This window comes from Haemaphysalis longicornis, unplaced genomic scaffold (genome assembly GCF_048455015.1).
Source record: "Haemaphysalis longicornis isolate Haplotype H1 unplaced genomic scaffold, Haemaphysalis longicornis Haplotype H1 scaffold_3, whole genome shotgun sequence".
Lineage (NCBI taxonomy): Eukaryota > Metazoa > Arthropoda > Arachnida > Ixodida > Ixodidae > Haemaphysalis > Haemaphysalis longicornis.
The window spans coordinates 110,511,682-110,531,126 of record NW_027526335.1 but is presented as its reverse complement, the minus strand read 5'-3'; the positions used below and the strand labels follow the sequence as shown (position 1 = coordinate 110,531,126).

The window sequence follows — 19,445 nt, the reverse complement described above, 5'->3', positions numbered from 1 at the left end:
ATGAAATTGGCTGCTGAACAGCTGCCGGCGTTCAAAGCCGCTTGGAAGGTCTCTCGTTGTCTAAAGGGATACATTATATACGTAAAAGAAACGATATCAAGACTACTGAAAACTTTGTCAGATATGGCAGTTTTATAAGAAGGGACACTCGACCTCTGGAATGAAATTGGCCGCTGAACAGCTGCCGGTGTTCAAAGCCGCTTGGAAGGTCTCTCGTTGTCTAAAGGGATACATTATATACCTAAAAGAAACAATATCAAGACTACTGAAAACTTTGTCAGATATGGCAGTTTTACTAAAAAGGGACACTCGACATCTGGAATGAAATTGGCCGCTGAACAGCTGCCAGTGTTCAAAGCCGCTTGGAAGGTCTCTCGTTGTCTAAAGGGATACATTATATACCTAAAAGAAACAATGTCAAGACTACTGAAAACTTTGTCAGATATGGCAGTTTTAATAAGAAGGGTCACTCGACCTCTGGAATGAAATTGGCCGCTGAACAGCTGCCGGTGTTCAAGGCCGCTTGGAAGGTCTCTCGTTGTCTAAAAGGATACATTATATACCTAAAAGAAACGATATCAAGACTACTGAAAACTTTGTCAGATATGGCAGTTTTACTAAGAAGGGACACTCGACCTCTGGAATGAAATTGGCCGCTGAAACGCTGCCGGTGTTCAAAGCCGCTTGGAAGGTCTCTCGTTGTCTAAAGGGATACATTATATACCTAAAAGAAACGATATCAAGACTACTGAAAACTTTGTCAGATATGGCAGTTTTACTAAGAAGGGACACTCGACCTCTGGAATGAAATTGACCGCTGAACAGCTGCCGGTGTTCAAAGCCACTTGGAAGGTCTCTCGTTGTCTAAAGGGATACATTATATACCTAAAAGAAACAATATCAAGACTACTGAAAACTTTGTCAGATATGGCAGTTTTACTAAGAAGGGACACTCGACCTCTGGAATGAAATTGGCCGCTGAACAGCTGCCGGTGTTCAAAGCCGCTTGGAAGGTCTCTCGTTGTCTAAAGGGATACATTATATACCTAAAAGAAACGATATCAAGACTACTGAAAACTTTGTCAGATATGGCAGTTTTACTAATAAGGGACACTCGACCTCTGGAATGAAATTGGCTCCTGAACAGCTGCCGGTGTTCAAAGCTGCTTGGAAGATCTCTCGTTGTCTAAAGGGATACATTATATACCTAAAAGAAACAATATCAAGACTACTGAAAACTTTGTCAGATATGGCAGTTTTACTAAGAAGGGACACTCGACCTCTGGAATGAGATTGGCCGCTGAACAGCTGCCGGTGTTCAAAGCCGCTTGGAAGGTCTCTCGTTGTCTAAAGGGATACATTATATACCTAAAAGAAACAATATCAAGACTACTGAAAACTTTGTCAGATATGGCAGTTTTACTAAAAAGGTACACTCGACCTCTGGAATGAGATTGGCCGCTGAACAGCTGCCGGTGTTCAAAGCCGCTTGGAAGGTCTCTCGTTGTCTAAAGGGATACATTATATACCTAAAAGAAACAATATCAAGACTACTGAAAACTTTGTCAGATATGGCAGTTTTACTAAGAAGGGACACTCGACCTCTGGAATGAAATTGGCCGCTGAACAGCTGCCGGTGTTCAAAGCCGCTTGGAAGGTCTCTCGTTGTCTAAAGGGATACATTATATACCTAAAAGAAAAAATATCAAGACTACTGAAAACTTTGTCAGATATGGCAGTTTTACTAAGAAGGGACACTCGACCTCTGGAATGAGATTGGCCGCTGAACAGCTGCCGGTGTTCAAAGCCGCTTGGAAGGTCTCTCGTTGTCTAAAGGGATACATTATATACCTAAAAGAAACAATATCAAGACTACTGAAAACTTTGTCAGATATGGCAGTTTTACTAAGAAGGGACACTCGACCTCTGGAATGAAATTGGCCGCTGAACAGCTGCCGGTGTTCAAAGCCGCTTGGAAGGTCCCTCGTTGTCTAAAGGGATACATTATATACCTAAAAGAAAATATCAAGACTACTGAAAACTTTGTCAGATATGGCAGTTTTACTAAGAAGGGACACTCGACCTCTGGAATGAAATTGGCCGCTGAACAGCTGCCGGTGTTTAAAGCCACTTGGAAGGTCTCTCGTTGTATAAAGGGATACATTATATACCTAAAAGAAACAATATCAAGACTACAGAAAACTTTGTCAGATATGGCAGTTTTACTAAGAAGGGACACTCGACCTCTGGAATGAAATTGGCCGCTGAACAGCTGCCGGTGTTTAAAGCCACTTGGAAGGTCTCTCGTTGTATAAAGGGATACATTATATACCTAAAAGAAACAATATCAAGACTACTGAAAACTTTGTCAGATATGGCAGTTTTACTAAAAAGTTTTCCATCCAGTCGTCGCCCGCGTCAACGCATTATGCAAACATTCCCCTCGCGAGGGGCACGATCAAATGCAGAGCATTTCCGCGGGGTGCGCGCTTGCAAGTCGTATGGATTACGTATTGGTTGTTGTTGTTGTTGTAATTGTTGTCTTCCAGCGTAGACATTGTCGATGAAGTCGATGGTGAAACGTGAAACGTGCCGTGAACCCCCTGCCGCGGCTATGACGCAACGTGGAGCGCCTATGACGCAACACAATCCAACACAATCCACTTTAATTCAATCCAAATCCAAACCAATCCAAGCCAAGCCAATCCAATCGAATCCAATCCAATGCCCCTCACGAGAGAATGTTGTAGCGCCGAAATCGCGCCACCACACGAACGCGTGATGTTGACGTCACGATCACGCCACAGACGTTAGCGACCGGAGAGCGCACGAACGACATATGTGGTTTAAGCGCGAACCGACCGCGGCGAGAGAGCGCGATGCGAGCGCCCCCACCTGTTCTTGCGCGCGAACCGAAAGCGGCGAAAGAGGGTGTTGCGAGCGCAGAGAAGGCGAGGAGGACGCGGGGGAGAGGGCGCACCTGTGGCCGACGGCTGAATGAGTCAAGGATATAATGCGCGTTCGTAACCTTCTACTTTGTGTCGGCTTTGTGGCGCAGTGGTTAGAGCGACGTGCACCTTGTGTTCCGCCCGCAGAGTCGTGGGATCGAAACCTGGCGCCGGTAAGTATTATTTCTTTATATAGTGTAGGGGGAGCGATGCGGACTACGGACGCCAACGCGGGTGACATCGTGAGTTACTGAAATGCTCTGCATTTAAAAGGGACACTCGACCTTTGGAATGAAATTGGCTGCTGAACAGCTGCCGGTGTTCAAAGCCGCTTGGAAGGTCTCTCGTTGTCTAAAGGGATACATTATATACCTAAAGGAAACGATATCAAGACTACTGAAAACTTTGTCAGATATGGCAGTTTTACTAAGAAGGGACACTCGACCTCTGGAATGAAATGGGCCGCTGAGCCGCTGCCGGTGTTCAAAGCCGCTTGGAAGGTCTCTCGTTGTCTAAAGGGATACATTATATACCTAAAAGAAACGATGTCAAGACTACTGAAAACTTTGTCAGATATGGCAGTTTTACTAAGAAGGGACACTCGACCTCTGGAATGAAATGGGCCGCTGAACAGCTGCCGGTGTTCACAGCCGCTTGGAAGGTCTCTCGTTGTATAAAGGGATACACGATACCTTGGTGTTATCGAATGGGAGGCTTAGCGCAAAAAAGACGAGGACGGTGGCAAACGTGACAGGCGCTGTCACGTTTGCCACCGTCCTCGTCTTTTTTGCGCTAAGCCTCCCATTCAGTATGTACCAACTCGCCCAACAGCACCTTCTGTCTTGGTGTTATCTTCCGATTTTCAGCTCGAGCTGTTATTGCAGAAGCAAGGTGTGGATGACGTGCAGCCATGATCAGTGTGCTTGTTTCGTCTAACAGTAGCGGGCGACGAAATGCGCAGTGGAAAATCGGCTAGCAGTAGGATAACTGTGTAGTAGCGCCAAAGATGAATTTCACAAAGCAAATAGGAACCCAAACTGCTGGAAACTGGCTGAAAATGCAAGGTCAACGTTAAACATGCGGGAGACTTGCAGAAAAAATGTCTTTGGCAGAATAAAGGTACCCTTTTTCTGACGTAAAAATCATTGGTGAGTAGTGGAAGGCAATTTTAGGCAATTATCACATCTCTACGCTTCGGTTGACAAAGCTGACAGCAGAATTTGGTATTTTACTTGCTAGGTGCCTTTTAATTTAAAAAATTGATGGTAATTCCGCACAACCCCGCGCAGCATGCATTTTTGTAGAGTGCAGCAGCCATGCCCCTTTTCGCAAAAAACAAAAACAAAAAAAAAACACGCGCCTCAGCACACAACAAAGGCAGAATAAATTTTCAATGTGTCCGGAACGGGAAAATTTAAACCGATTATAAACGTGCAGTGCAGTACATCTAATGCACTGGAGCGCATTAGGTGTACGCGAAATGACCACGTTATTGCGAAATTGGCAATATAATGCATCGATCACCGATTACCAATTTTAATAGGTGTGATAAGCAAATAGTAAAGGGGTCCTGATAGGCGTTTTAGGCGCACTAAATGAAGCAGCGCAATCGCTAGATTGGGTTTGAATAGGTGTGGTAACGATTTGAGTAGGTGTGGTAACTTTAAATTGAATAAGCGTTTGAACAGGAAATTGTAAATTGAATCAATTTGAATAGGTCTGGTGACGAAACACTTAAATCTCTCGGATAACCTTAATGAACCAAATTTGGTTGAGCTGCAAAAATCTGGAGAAGTTCAGAGAATTGTTTTAATACGTAGCATTCTTATGGCGCTTGTCGATAGTTCGAGTGTTTTACAACAAGATATGACCAGATGTAACCGAAAACGTTGGGTTATTTTATTGTTTTTGGGTTTTACAAAGCGCTTATTTTTGACTTCCTGAGGTCATTTATGTGTTCTTTCCGGGTTTTCATTCTTTTTCTAGATTTCAAAATTCTCTCAGACCTGCTTTCTTCATTTACGCTGTTATAACGATTAAATGTGTTACTTCAGCCAGTTGTGTATTATTGTGGTAAGAAAGGGGTTACACGGTTTGCTCACTTTCGCCGTTCTTTATTTGTGCTTTAAACGTTCTTTTTCAGCCATTTTTTATTTATCATTCAGTTTTATTAAGGAGAGTCATCGGATACATATTTTTGATTTCGTCAAATCATTTTTGTGAATTTTTTTTAGTTTTGTTTGTTTTCTTGTTTTGTTTTCTTTTGAAAAATTCTGTTCTAGCAGTATTTTGCGTTTCCACAATTAAAACAATTTAATGTCTTACTCCCACCAATTATCTATTATTCTGAGAATGTAGGGCCTTACACGGTTTGCCCTTTTTCACTGTTTCTTTATTGGCTTTTGTTGTTTATTCTTCGGTTTTTGGAGGACATGAATGCAGATGCAAAGTTCTTATTCACTCAGGTCTTTTTGTCAAATTTGAAGTTTTATTTTGTTCTTATTTTTTTTCTAATTAATTTTTTTTCGACCAACTATCTACTTTTACGCTGTCATAACAACGTAATGTGTTACTTCCCCTAGTCCTGCCTTTCTGTGACAATGCATGGCCAAACACGCTTCTGTTTGTTTTGGTACGAGGCGAAGAATGCTACGCGTTAAAAGCACGCACGGTATTCTCGAAGAAAATGTGAAGTCAATTCTTGCAATAAAGAGAGCCCACAGGCAATAAATCACACACATATACACTTAAACATTGCAAAACCTACAGAAATGCAGCACAGTCACACCCTGTTGAGAGACGTTCACGGGTCAACCTTGGAGCAGGGGCTTTTTTTGTAGTTCAGGGAACGGAACCTCGGCTAACGCGTGATTCCCGCTTATTGTCGAGAATTCCTTATTGATAGCTTCATGTCTAAAAACGACTGTGTTTCTGCCAAAAAAATTCACTTTTGTTGACCTTGGTGTGCATGTGCAAAGACCGAAATGGAATCGTAAGGGGCTGGCAGCCATCGCCTTGTGTGATGGGATGTGTTCGCCTGCCTTGTGGTTTACGTAACAGCCTGTTTGTCCCAAGTATATGTTTTTCCAAGTGAAGATGATATGCTCCATACAACCTTATCCTCATAGTTCGTGTTCCTTGTACCGTGGTTGTTATGACATTTTTGGGCTAATAAGCGCGTTCTGATGCACACGCGCACGCATGGTGTGCTTCTTCAATATATCGACCCGAAAAGCGGCACAACAGAATGGTTTCAAAGTTTGCCGCGTGTTTTTGCGTCATATCTGCGCGATTTTGCTGAAAATATAAATTACCAACGTCCTCAAAGTTTTACTGGTGAAGCAGATAGGAAGGGTATGTTCATAGTGCGAGCATCGGGGTTTCCAAAAATAAAGGTTTTATAGCGAGGTGTACCGACACACAGGATTTACTAATTTGTTTATTATATCTTCTAAGTGCAGTGAACTTTACGTGCTCCCCTTGTCGTCCTAGCTCGCTCGTTAGGACGACAAGGGGAGTTTACAAATGCGTATAAGGGGTTTTAGTGCGGTGGAAGATTGCTCTGGGGCGCTGCTTCATAAAGCGTTTGCCGAATAACTGCGGCAATGCTGAGCCTTTTCAGCGCGACCCGGCCTCGGAAGAACCTTTTCGCCGCCACAGCGACGCGTATGTACAAGAAACGCAATCGGACAGGCCGTTGGTGGAAATATCTTGAATTGTTGTCGTGGGCGCGCCTCATACGTTTTGGGCCATCCTTCGTGGCCTTGAAGCGCTAGGTTCCCTTTTTGACTGACGTGCCAACACCAGCACGGCCGACGCGAAAAGCAGTGCAGCGCACCCCGGAATTATCGGAGCATGTTCGTCGGCTGCTAAAAAAAGCGTGACTTACCTCGGCGGAGAGCCAGTGGTCGCACATGTCTGGGAGCGCGGAAGTCCTGACACGGGTCTGTATAAACGCGTGCAAGGCGCCCTATAGGCCGCCTTGTACCGCGCTCATCAGCTCGTAGGACCCACACCACTTCGAGGCGCAAGGAAAGAGCGAAACGTGCACGCCTTATGGCCTTCGGAAAACAAGGGCCAATTTAAGACTTGTGCTTTATAGGTATGGACACTGGACGTACCGAAAAACGCGTTTCCTTCGTAGAAAAATGCATAAATAGTGTAAGCAGCACATTTAATCGTCGTAAATATACGTTAACAAAGAAAATTCGTCGAACAGAATCTTGACAAACTAAGGTGGTGGTGGTGAAAAACGTTCTTTACTGAGCTCAAGGGGTAGGGAAAGGGGTGTGGTCAGCCTCCTTTGTCCAGGAGGCCGCGGGCCTGCGCTGCATTCGTGGCTCGTTGCACCAGCGCGAGTTGACGCTCCGGCGCCGAGCTGGTCAGCGCAGACTCCCACTGCTCAGGGGATGGGGATGGGATGGGGTGAGGGTGTTGGGGACAGGAGTATACTAGGTGGTAAGTTGAGAGTGGGATGTCAGAAATAAAAAAAAACTTAAAAAAAATATTACCAATATGTACAGGCGAATTCAACAATATTCATTTTTTACACCTTCTCCAAAAAAGGAAGACAGATCCTGAAATGCTCGGAAGAGAAGCTTGATAATACGAATAAAAATAACAAAAATGGACCGTCCGTGCACTGCGAATCGAACCTAGTGAAAAATACGTAATTGGCAAAGCAAACAAAAAATTTAAAGAATAGAACTGTCCCACGTCTTTCGCGACTCATAGGCAAATGTGGCTGCAAAGAACTTCCACTGTATACGAGTGACATTCGCATGGGATTCCGCGAGGCAGTCTGTCGGTACAGTGGTTGTGGACATGGGGTCTCGAGTTTGTCACAGCAGCCATGGGTGGTATGCGAGGGTCAGAAGCACGCGGGGGTCAAAATATTGGGGCCGTGTGTGCGTCAAAACGGCGCCCGCATCGCTGGTCTGCATAGCCGTTGTCGGCCATCATTCCAGACTTTAAAGCCAAATAACCATGGTCGTAGGAAGCTGGACAGGATCGGTGTTAAGGCACCTTGGTATAAGAATAACTGCCCTAACGCCACGGCTTGTGTCTGCACGATGATCGTGGTATTTATAAGGGCAAGTAAAATTTTACAAGCGCAAATTCAGAAAATCACGTGAACTCCTGCAGTGCTGCTACAGACTTATGTCTACGTCAGTTTAAGAGGACAGGGGAGAGATTGTGGGATGGGTAAAACTTTTATTTCCGCAATCTCATCATGGCATATACTACTGAAGAGTGGCAACTCACCTGTAAACGTTTGCTGCTCATAAAATTGACGTAGCGTGTATCCTGTGGCCAGTTGTGTCTTATAGGAATTAAAAAAATGTTCGACCGCATTATTTTTTGCTCGCCAAATTTGCATCTTCACAGGCTATCACTATATTTGTGGTTGAGGGCACTTTTTTTGGTCCGTGTAAATTTCGGGTTGTTAGAAACACGCACACTTAACAGGCGCTGCATACGTACCACAACCAAATGATTTTCACCCTACGAGGAATTGTCTCATAATAGAAAATAGAGAACACAACGAGGAATTCTGGCAGGATGTGATCAATCTCGAAGGTTTATTTTGTCTTCAGCTATCAGTTGGAGATTTATTCTTTACGTTTTTGTAAGCTCTACGACACTTCATCGCAGTTCAAGTACAAAAGCTTTGAGTGACGAACGAAAACAAGCTTTGCTGTCCCTGATCAGTCAATGGACCATCAGGCAGATACAACTGATTTGCAAAGCGCACACGATTTAGTCTGTTGCGAAACGTTCAGCCCCTGCGGCATCCTCTTTTAAAGAGCGCCCTCAACTTTAAGCACCCAGGCCCACGGGGTGGGCAGCTCGTCCGGCGTAAGCGCGGGTAAAGAAATAATTGTGCCGGCCAGAAGGTCTGTGCTCAACTGAGCTAATCGTTCTGTTGGTCGCCCAAGCATAGTGATCTGTCCTTGAGACGACACCTTCAATGACTGGAGGTACAGCAACTTATCCTTGGGCCACTGCAGCATGAACACGTACACAGTGTTTCCCTTAGCAGTGTACCGAACGTTCGGGTTAGCGGCGTCCTCCTGGTGCTTCCAGATTGTGGCGTTGTACACGGCCTCCCCGTTCACCCTGAGCCACGTGCCCACCTGGTCGAGCCTTTCTTGGACTATCGGTGGGATGATGCCTTCCTTTGTTGCGCTTACTCCCAGGAGTAGATTGCCGTTTCGGCTGATAGTGGTCACAAGTTGGTAGATTATGTCGCGGACCTTGCGGTAGTTGTCACTTTTTGCTGCCTGCCGGTATCCCCAGGAGTATTTGTCCATGCTGATGTACTTGAGCCACTTGGATTCCATCAGTGCTTTCTCATCACACGATACGTGGCAGCCGATGAAATCGCCGTGCTTGCCACGCACATCGTCGCCCCAGCCGTCATTTACGACTACTTCGGAGCGGACAGGGCTGTCATTGTACAGCCAGGCGAGGAATGATGTGCTGTTCCAATAGGTTGAGGGTGCCCCAGCTTCGTTCTGGGACAAAATGATATCGGGATGGTACCTGCAAAATTGTAAGAGAAAGCTTCCTATTAAACTGTTTTACACTGATGCATTTTGTACCAAACTTGATTGTCCTTATAAAACATTTATTTTCCCTCTTGCTCTGTGACACCCCACTTTGTTGTAAAAACTTACATTTACCCTCACTCACATAGACAGGCCCGTTTTTGTATTGCACATAATGGCTACAGGACATCGTTTAAAATACAGTTATGCAGAAGGCGTAGTGTAAAGTTATACGTTGGGATAACTGTATATTTATTTATTCACACATTTAAATAATCCTAAAGGACCTGTAGTTTAGACAACTGCGTAAAACCCAGGGGAAAAGATCGCATAATCAAAAAGATCTGTGGCAAAATATATTAAAAGTGCACGTGTACAACGTTCAAATGCAACAACTCGATAACTTCATGTCTTGATAAGCCACCAAGTATACACGAACAATAAAACACGGCCAATAATACACGACTGGATGCAGTGCAAAGCAAAAATGACCCCAATGCGGGAAGACGAAGTGGAAACAGCGCTATTTACATACAACTGATAGCCTTGTACATTGCATTATGTTGACCCGCATTATACAAAGTAATATAAATCAAGAAATTTGCACGGCCTTGTAGAGATACGTTATTCCTCAAAAGCATTCAATTCTGCATGTCGCAAAAAACAGGCGCCAGGTGTTGGCGCAACGGAAGGATGGTTCAAAACTGACCGATGTTACTGCAGTATCGCTTAAGATATAATGGCGTGTGTGTCGCTTGCAACAGTTTTTATAAGCACAATTCGCACCCATCCTCCTACCATCAGTCCAGGTTATGGATTGGCCAGGAATGTAATTTAAGTGTCGTAATCCCATGCCAGGAATATGGTCCTCGTCTTCCTCGGTTTCTTCTGATCTTCACCGTCTTGTTGCTTCTTTTTCTTTTTTAATCTTCTTCTTCAGGAGCAGCAGCAACTCACATTCGCTCACTGCCGGATTATTGCCCATCCTATGTAATTTCAGCGGTTTTCCTCCGTTCGTGAAAATCACTCTACGCCTCAACTTTTTTTTGCCTCTCATACTATGTAACTGTCTCTTCTCTCTTTATTTGTAGTGTTATGTCTCAGTAGCCACTGCTTCACCTGGTGGTCTCTCGATTGTCTGATCCGCTTGTTTATGTCGAGTGCAACACTGCTTTCTATTTTTGTCAAGAACGTCCTCTACACGATTTTTCTATGTAATTAAGCCGGTGAGTGGCTTTCCCAGAGTTTCTCGCATAATCTTCTTTTTTTACGGCTCTTTGGAGCGATATAATTTTTACTTCATTCTACTTAGTAGGTGATGGAGTGCGTGCCTCAAAAGTGAAAACCCGGAGTGCTCATTTACATGATGATGGTAGGCTACCGTTCATTACGTCAGAGTATTTCCCTAAGCCATTCGATAGAATCCTGACCGCTGTAGATTTGCATTTGATTTCAAACTTGTGATTTGAAAGGGCAGTAACAACTTTCCGCAAACAGTGGTTTTCATCCCCATCACATAATAACTCATTTCTTAGTCTGAAGAGGTAACTTTCAGCATGTTTATTTACAGCTCTTCCGGCGTTTCCCAATAGTTTAACAATGATTGTGAGCACACTAGCGCAAAACTCCCGGGTTAAACGTCTGAGTCACAAAAAAGATGATTAAAAAATGCCTGACAATGCAAAGTGAATAAAAGAAGAGCAAAAAAACATCCTGTAAACTAAGGTCTGGGAGTTCCACATGAGGCCAGCCGAATCCGACTTCAACAAAGAAAAAAGTTCTGAATCATACAAGGAAAAAAAACTCACGCATCTCCACGAAGCGAATCATGACGAGTGGGCGAACCACTGGGGATCGTTCGTACCGTAAATCGGATGGAATTTGATTTGGATTGGACTGGATCCGATTGGATTTAATGGATTGTATTGCATTGCATTGGAATAAATTCAATTGTATTGTTTTGGATTGGATTGGATTGGAAATGGTTTTAGCAGCAGTAAGCATGATAATCAGCTAATCCTAGACAACCAGGAAACCTAAGAAGCTGTTTTGCCGCCGTTTTCCGCGCTCTCGCCTCCGGGGTAGCTTGTTACCTGCGTAGACGTTGAGCCGCCGCATGCAGCGCCTTACGTTCGTTTTTATCCATGGCAGAAAGAGGATGTGGGGTCTGGTACTCGCTTATATACGCATTTACACCGTAGCGCTCTCTCCCTCTCTCTCTCTCTCTCTCTCTCTCTCTCTCTCTCTCTCTCTGTAACCTTTCTGTGAACCTTTTATTTTGTTCTCGTTCACAGATATTTCGAAATACTCGGTGCTGTCTCTCTCTCTCTCTCTCTCTCTCTCTCTCTCTCTCTCTCTCTCTCTCTCTCTCTCTCTCTCTTTCTCTGGCCTTTTGTGAACCTTTTATTTTGTTCTTGTTAACCTTTTGTGACCCTTTTGTTCACAGATGTTTTGATTTACACGGTGCTGTGCCGTGAGCACGGACGCCGGACAGATTGCGGACGGCGCCTAGGCCTTAGGTGCGTCGCCCCTGAAATTTTGAGCGCAGTTGACCGTGCGCCTCGTGAGCAGCGCCAGGCGTCAGGCAGCTCGGACGTCGTGACCACTCTACCCAGCGTTCGTGGCGTGATCTCTCCCATGTTCTTGTACTCGCCAATCCACGTGCGTTCGCACCTGAAGTACGGAACACAGACCCCAAGTTCGCTCTACAGACGCGGAGCTCGCGAGGCTGGTTGCCGCCGGATCTAGCGCGTACTAACGCGGCCCACTTTGGGAGAGATGTGATAGCCTGGACATTCGGGCCTGTCAGCCATGGAGAACTGTCAGCGACAAGTTCGGAAATTCATGTGAGGTGCAACAGCCGGGCCTCCGAAGAAGGGAGAGGGGCTGCCAGCTCTGCTGTTTTTCGAGCCTTGCACCACTAGTGAAAGTTGCGGCATTTTTGTTTGCAACGTTAAACTATCGTATTTGTACTATTTCGAGTTACCCGCCGCAGTAGCTCTGTGGCTAAGGCGTGCTCTTGAGCACGAGGAAGTGCCAATTTTCTAGTTTTAGTTCCCTACTTTTCTTCGTAACCTTCGTTGTTTCAACTCTTCTCGTTCGTGGAATTTTAACGGCAGAGCTGTTTAAGCTTTTAATTTTGCCGTATAGCATTACCAGAAAACAATACAAAGAAAAAGTACGGAGGGCATTCGAGTTCACTGTAGCTAGCGCCTCGTTACCTGTGCGCGGCGTCGGCCAGCCCGACCTTCGAGAACACTCTGCCTAGCGTTTGTGGCGTCATCCCTCTCATGCTCTTCTACTCGCCAGTTGACGTGCGTTCGCTGATTAGTGGGGAGCACAGACGCCGAGTTCGCGCGACAGATGCCGAGATCGTGAGGCGGGTTGCCGGTAGTAATTTATTCCATGAAAAGGCGCGTGCTAAGTTGGTTCACTTAGGGACAGATGTGAAAGGCCGAAAAAACACGATCAGGGGCGGTCCGTCATAGAGAACTATCAGCGGCATGTTCGGAAACATATTAGAGAAGCAACAGCCGGGTATCCGACAAAGGGAGAGGGGCCGCCAGCTCTGCTGTTTCTCTAAGAGCATTGCACCACTAGTGAAAGTTGCGGCAATTTTTTTGCAACGTTAAACTATCGTATTTGTACTATTTCGAGTTACACGCCGCGGTGGCTCCGTGGCTAAGGCGTGCTCTTGAGCACGAGGACGCGGGTTTGATTTCCGGCCGTGGCGGTCCCTTTTATGATGGAGAAGAAAAGCAAGGACGCGCGTGTTCACAAGATTTCGGCGCACGTTAAAGATCCCCAGTTGTGCAAAATTAATCTGGAACACTCCACTACGGCACGCCTAATCGCCTGCGTTGCGTCGGCGCGTTAAACTCTACAGTCAATCAATCAATCAATCAATCAATCAATCAATCAATCAATCAATCAATCAATCAATCAATCAATCAATCAATCAATCAATCAATCAATCAATCAATCAATCAATCAATCAATCAATCAATCAATCAATACTATTAGTTACCTCTCTTTTATGTTTGATTTTCTCGCGCCTGCACAGCCCCACGCCTGTTGAAATATAATTTTTATTGGTTTTGAGATTCATGGCCCTGTCTCGTTTTGTCTGCTCCTGTCTGAAAAGCCGCGCATCAGAAAGATACCCTCTCATCACTGGTGTTCTGTGGAGTCATGCACTCTGTTCTCGACAGATCAAATTCTCCCATCTTCTGAGCAGCCCCACTAGAAAGAGTGACATCTAACCGGTTTCCAAAAAAGTATAAGGATATAGCCCGGGATTGTCAAATAAAAGAGTGGGGGTTCACGTCCCGGGTTTAAGTAGTTTCGCATAACTTTTGTCACCGTGCCAAAGACCTACTCGTTCCATTTCGTCGAAATTGAACCTTGTTAACTGGGGTGGTCGGGTATCCTTTAAAAATTATCTTTATTGTGCCAGTGCTGACACATCCTAAATTGGTGTGATGAGCGTCCACCTGCAAAAGTTTCGTCAGAGCAAAGCACTTTTTGTCGTCGATATAGTAGCTGCCAACTGAAAATTCTGGTCACAATCGATACCTTGTTTATACGTTACATTGAAAAGCGGTGTTCTGTCTTTGAACAAGTGAGTGCGGTCGCGGGTTCGATTCCCGGCCGCGGCGGCCGCTTTTCTGATGGAGGCGAAAAGCAAAAACGCCTGTGTTTGCGAGATTTCGCCGCACGTTAAAGATCCCCCGGTGGTCAAAATTAATCCGGAACCCTCCACTATGGCGCGCCTCATCGCCTCCGTTGCGTGGCGCTTTAAACCCCGCCAATCAATTAATCAAATGTGAGTGCTTCCCAGTTGAAATTTAACGGTTACGCCAGCGGCTTCATAAACAAGTTGCCAAGTGGGATATTTTGGGTGTTCGAGTTAAGATTGTATTCTGGTGCGGCAGCTACCTCATGACAAAAAGTTTCAAGCCCTCTAAAAAAGACACGCTGTCGAACTCCGGGAGTAACGTTTCTGGCCGCTCAGAAATAGTGATGCAGTAAAGGCTGACAATGGAATTCCCGGACACACTATTATCTTTTCGCTTGTGGCTGTCACCCCACGTCACTGCAGCAACGTACACGGATGCCTCTTTCCCCTCCCAAGATCCAGGTGGCGTCACCATAGTCGTTCTTCAGCCCATCCGTCCTTGGAAAAAAAGATACTCGGGCGTTCCCTCCGCCCCCTCATTTTAGGCTCAGACAATCACCGATGCAATTATTGTTAGTCACATCTGGTGAACAAGTGACCCCGAGTAAGAGTCAGGATGATTCCTTTTGTTACAGCAGCAGTTGTTTCTTTCTTATATGCTGCGTACACTCCACAGTCACCTGGCTAAACACCCTGGTTCTAGCTACATGGTAGACTGTATTCTTAGCCACACAGTCGTCTCAGGCAATGAGCTGGCCTATCTGTTCCCTCGCGCTTCATCCCAACCGGGAGACTCGGACAAATCATGGCCGACCCTTTCAAGTCGCCCACGCAGGTGCGCAAGCCCGCCCACTTCAATGTCAGACACTGCGAGAGTTAGGGATAAGCGGACTTTTTCATCTCACTCTCATCTGTTACCCCGGGTAGAAGCTTATCTCGCAAGAACGAACCTTTTCTCACAGAGGGAGCGGAACGAGTGGTCTAGTGAGAGATTTGGTAGCTTATATTCACCATGCCCTCCCGTCTGCTTAACTCACTGTTATCTTTTGCTGAATGAACCCCGAAATTCAGAGGCCTTTCTTGATTTTTTCAATTAAGTTTGTCAACAACAACCAACAAGTGGGCGCCCGTTACGTTGTTCCCCGAAATTGCCTCTTGGGGGTAACTTTTATTTTGCAAAACTGTGCCGAGCTTCGAGTCCCAATTTCTATCGGGCTGCATTACCAAAATGTGCTCCGTATGGTTTCATTTAGGAGGCACTTCAGCAATTTCGCAAAGGAGCTAAAGACACAGTAAAATCTTTTCTTACCTCTCGACCAACTCCGTTAATTCTGGAGTGCTCCTCGCGCGGGGAAAATCAGCAGTAGCCCAGCCCGACGCCCTGTCAGCAATGTGAAGGGGGTGAAACTTGTCCGACCTGGAGTAGTCTACACCAAACCGCATTCCACCTCGTCGCCGAACTGCATCGCAGAGGTCTCCTAGAAGGTCTCGGTGGGGCCCCACATCCATGGCGTTCCAGTTCAAAGAGTAATTAGACGGCCACAGAGTAAAACCGTCGTCGCCCTTTGCAGTCAGAATAACGTATCGAGCTCCAGCCCTGCGAATGGTGACACGTGTGGTGAAAAGTAACTCTCAATTTTCGATACAACCAAACTTTTTACATCGCTCTACGCCCTCTGAAGAATTCATAGCTGCAAAATATTCAAAAAAGTGTTCATCCTGGTCTTACTTCTTTCTGTTTTTTTACTCGGTACTTTTTTTTTACTTTAGTTTTACGCAAAGTGACGTGTATATACTGCTACCACTACCTGTCTTTCCACTGCTGCTTGGGCTTTGCAAAGCGTGCGGTATGATTAATTAAACCAATCAATAATAAACATAATAAAAATTTAAATAAATAAATAAAAAATAAATAAACAATAAATAAATAAAAAATAAATAAATAAAATAACAAAGAAAAGGCAAATACATAAAGATAACATATGTTCTTCGTCATCTGCCATCGTATGCCCTTGTCTTCCTCCTTATAATGAGGCCTATTTTTCCCCATGTTGGCTTAACCGCTTTGCCACCTTCAAGGCTGAAAACAAGACTGGCGTAACACACAGTTTTTTAGTGAAACCGTGTTAAAAGGATGATACTTCTAGGCTTCTATTCATCAGTTAAGTGCGGTTATATAAACGCAGTTGAAAAGCTTAGAATCAATTCTCTGTTGCTTCGCAGAGCTGACAGCATCATGACCCTGTGTGGTGCACATGGTAGCATCGAAGATGGCCGACGAATGCTCTTTTATTGTACGGGGGAGACCAAGGGCTGGCTCTGACATATTCGAGTTTGTAGAACACGAGAAACGTACAATTTGTGGTGAAGGCATTGGTGACGTTAAAAGACGCCTTCAATTCTCCTCGGAGACTTCTTTCACAGGGGCATGCTCACGCAGCAAGAGGGCTTTGACAAAATAAACTACCGATTTTTCTAACGCGAGTGATGAGAAAATGCGAAGCTTTAGTCGTTGAGTCGGTCATTTGATCGTTTGCTTCGCTCAGATTTAGCAATGGTGTGGCGGGTTCGACGCGGGTAGACGCACTCAAGCTTCGCGTTTTCCCATCGTTTTCGTTAAATAGAGGGGTAATTAACTTCTTTGAAGTAAGGTGAAAGAACGAAGACATGCTCCTTATGTGTGGGATTACGTATGTATGTATGTATCTATGGGACCTGTAGTGTCTGAATTACCTCGACCAGCAAAACTCTGTACGCCGATCTGAGAAGTGTTCGGTCTTATGCATACGATGGCGATGACGAGCCCATTCAGCGCGACGACCGCGCCCGCATTCTCCGTGACGTTGGCAGCTTCGCAGATGTACTACATGATCAAGAAGGGATCGCCAATGCCGTTCTTGGTGTAGACGGCCAATTCAACCACGCGGAGATGTAGGTCGGACGACGTGGTTGGCGATCGGTACACTTTGAGTTCGACTTTGCAGTCCGGCCATGTGTCCGGAAACAGAGAACGTCTGCCGTACAAAGGACGTTGTCGTCCGTAACGTCTTGCGCGTGCTTTTGATGGTACCTAACATTGAGTGCACCAATGATCACGTCCTCCGACTCGTTTTCGTCGCGCTTCAGCGTCTGTAGCACGGACGTGGAGACGGTGGCCAGGTGATGCTTGTACGTCACGCAAGTTGGCCAATTGATATCTTTACCACGCGCTCGCAAGTGGGCTGGAACCGGAGGTGTCTCTCCAGGTGCACCTCTGCATCTACGCCGTCCGCTATGTTTCGCGGAAGAAAGCACAAGGTCTCCTGCACGTCGATCAGAAAGTTTACGATCGGTCCCTTGATGCCGTATTGTCTACGGACATAAGTCAAGCGTCGGATGCACATGGACGGCCGTCGAAGTGCGATCAGGCGCTATTCTACCACGTTCAGCTTGCGTAGATATTTGGGTATCCGTATGTACACGTACCGTTTGTGGCGCTGAAGGGAAGCAGCTTAATGTGTGGCAACAAATCTTTGAAAGTGCTGCGCATTCTAACGGCGACTGGATCCCCGAGCTGTGGGTGGAGCTCGCGAATCACGTCGAACGACTTGGTGCGCGAATTGTTCCAACGTATGCCTGACAGCGGCGACACTTGGTTGTCGTACCAGAGTCTAGCGCACACTTGGAACCATGTTCCAATGTCTTGTTCGAGAAACTCGCGCTTGAATCAACTGTGGCTCCTGCAAACATCTCTTTCCTGTCCCCTTTCGCCGACGGGGACGACGATGGCGATGCTGTATTCGATCAGGTGCTGGGCGTCGCATCATCCGATAGTTCACCGTTGCGTCTGTTATGACGGAGCTGCCGAAGAATATTATCCCGCTTGCGAACCTCAGCATTTTCTCGACGTTAACTGGCCTCTGTCGTTTCGGCGAGACGAAACTACGGATCCTCCTGACGAGTACCGGCGCTCTCGCGCATACGCTCGCGCTGACATTGCTTAAAGGCAACCTGTTTCTGCTCTGAACAAACCGCACGCAATCTACCGATTAAGGTAGCCAATCTCACACTGCGAGTATTTTGTACTCCAAAGGTGAGCCCCATTTTGTTTTCAATTGGCCAATAAAAAAAATCCATCGCGAAAAATCTTCGCGTTCAACCACTCTCGTGAACTTTACGATCAATCCACAAACTCAACGGCTAAGGCTTCACGTTTTGCCATCGCTGTCGTTAAACAGAGGGGAAGTTGATTTTTTTTTCACTTCACCCACGATCATTCACCATCATCCTCAGGGAAAGTTGGCTTTCCTTCTGGGTTTACTGAAGTACAACGGCATCAGTCAGAGCAATAAAGCTTCGCTTTAAAAATTCATCCAGCGCCCGGTTCGCGACCCCCTTTACCATTACCCTATATCCGTTTCGGTGGTTGGCTCGCGTCCAACTGGGCACAGAAGCTATTCTTACATTGCTTTATTCGGCGGGGCCTGAAATGACTTTGAAATCCTCGTCAAGCTCCCAAGTCCTCCATGTCATCGGATAAGAGCGCTCTTCGCTACACTCGTCTTCACATCACGAATAGCCTTTGGTACTAAGGATAATTTCTTTGTATCTCCCACATTTTTGGCCTGGGCGTGGTGTCCTTCGAAGAGAATTCAATCGTACCGCCGTAATCAGTTTGAGCTGTCCCACATCTACTCGCAATACTTGTAATTGCATCCCAGTTTTAGCAGCTGGCTTTCTTAAGCCAGCTGCAATTAAGGTGCGATGATGGCGAAGGGTTAACAAAATTTGGTGATGGCACCTTTTATCTTGCTTCTATGTCAGTTCGTTGAGCGAAAAACTGAGAGAAATGTCACATCAACGCTGCTGGAGACGTTAATCCTGTGGTACGCATACACCCTTCTATTGTGTCCCCATAGGAAAGCGAAGGAAGGCCCGCCTAAACATGCGACTGCCACTCACAGACACAACACCACTAAATCACGTAGTGACTCTGCTTACCCACTTCAATTGGAAGCGTACTGATTGGCAGACATTACGCCGTGGTCCCGCAGATAGTAAAGTAATTCATGGTCGGTCTCCTCCATTACATGCCTTGAATGTTCCCCAAAGTTGCTTACTTTTCTAATAAGACAGAAGCTCTGATAGCCTTATGAGCTGTCTCTGTGACTTCAAGCAGCCGATCATCCATAGCCAGTGTTGTGACAATGCTGATGGGGCTTCCCTGATGTGTCAGTACGTTTTTATGATACGACATCACGACTGCTGCGGCCCGAAGTTTCTGGTTCA

General features: G+C 45.8%; 1 protein-coding gene across 2 annotated transcripts in view; it reads right to left on the bottom strand.

Moving 5' to 3' along the window:
- Positions 1-8,155: 8,155 nt before the first annotated feature.
- Positions 8,156-19,445, bottom strand: part of LOC144175015 (tissue alpha-L-fucosidase-like) — a 45,610-nt gene continuing 34,320 nt past the window's right edge. For both annotated transcript variants that reach the window (XM_077704024.1, XM_077704023.1), the window contains 2 exons: positions 15,487-15,774; positions 8,156-9,494 (listed from right to left, as the gene is read on the bottom strand). In XM_077704024.1, the coding sequence (XP_077560150.1) occupies positions 8,750-9,494; positions 15,487-15,774 (1,033 nt within the window). In that variant the 3' untranslated portion in view covers positions 8,156-8,749. The remainder of the gene's footprint in view (positions 9,495-15,486; positions 15,775-19,445) is intronic.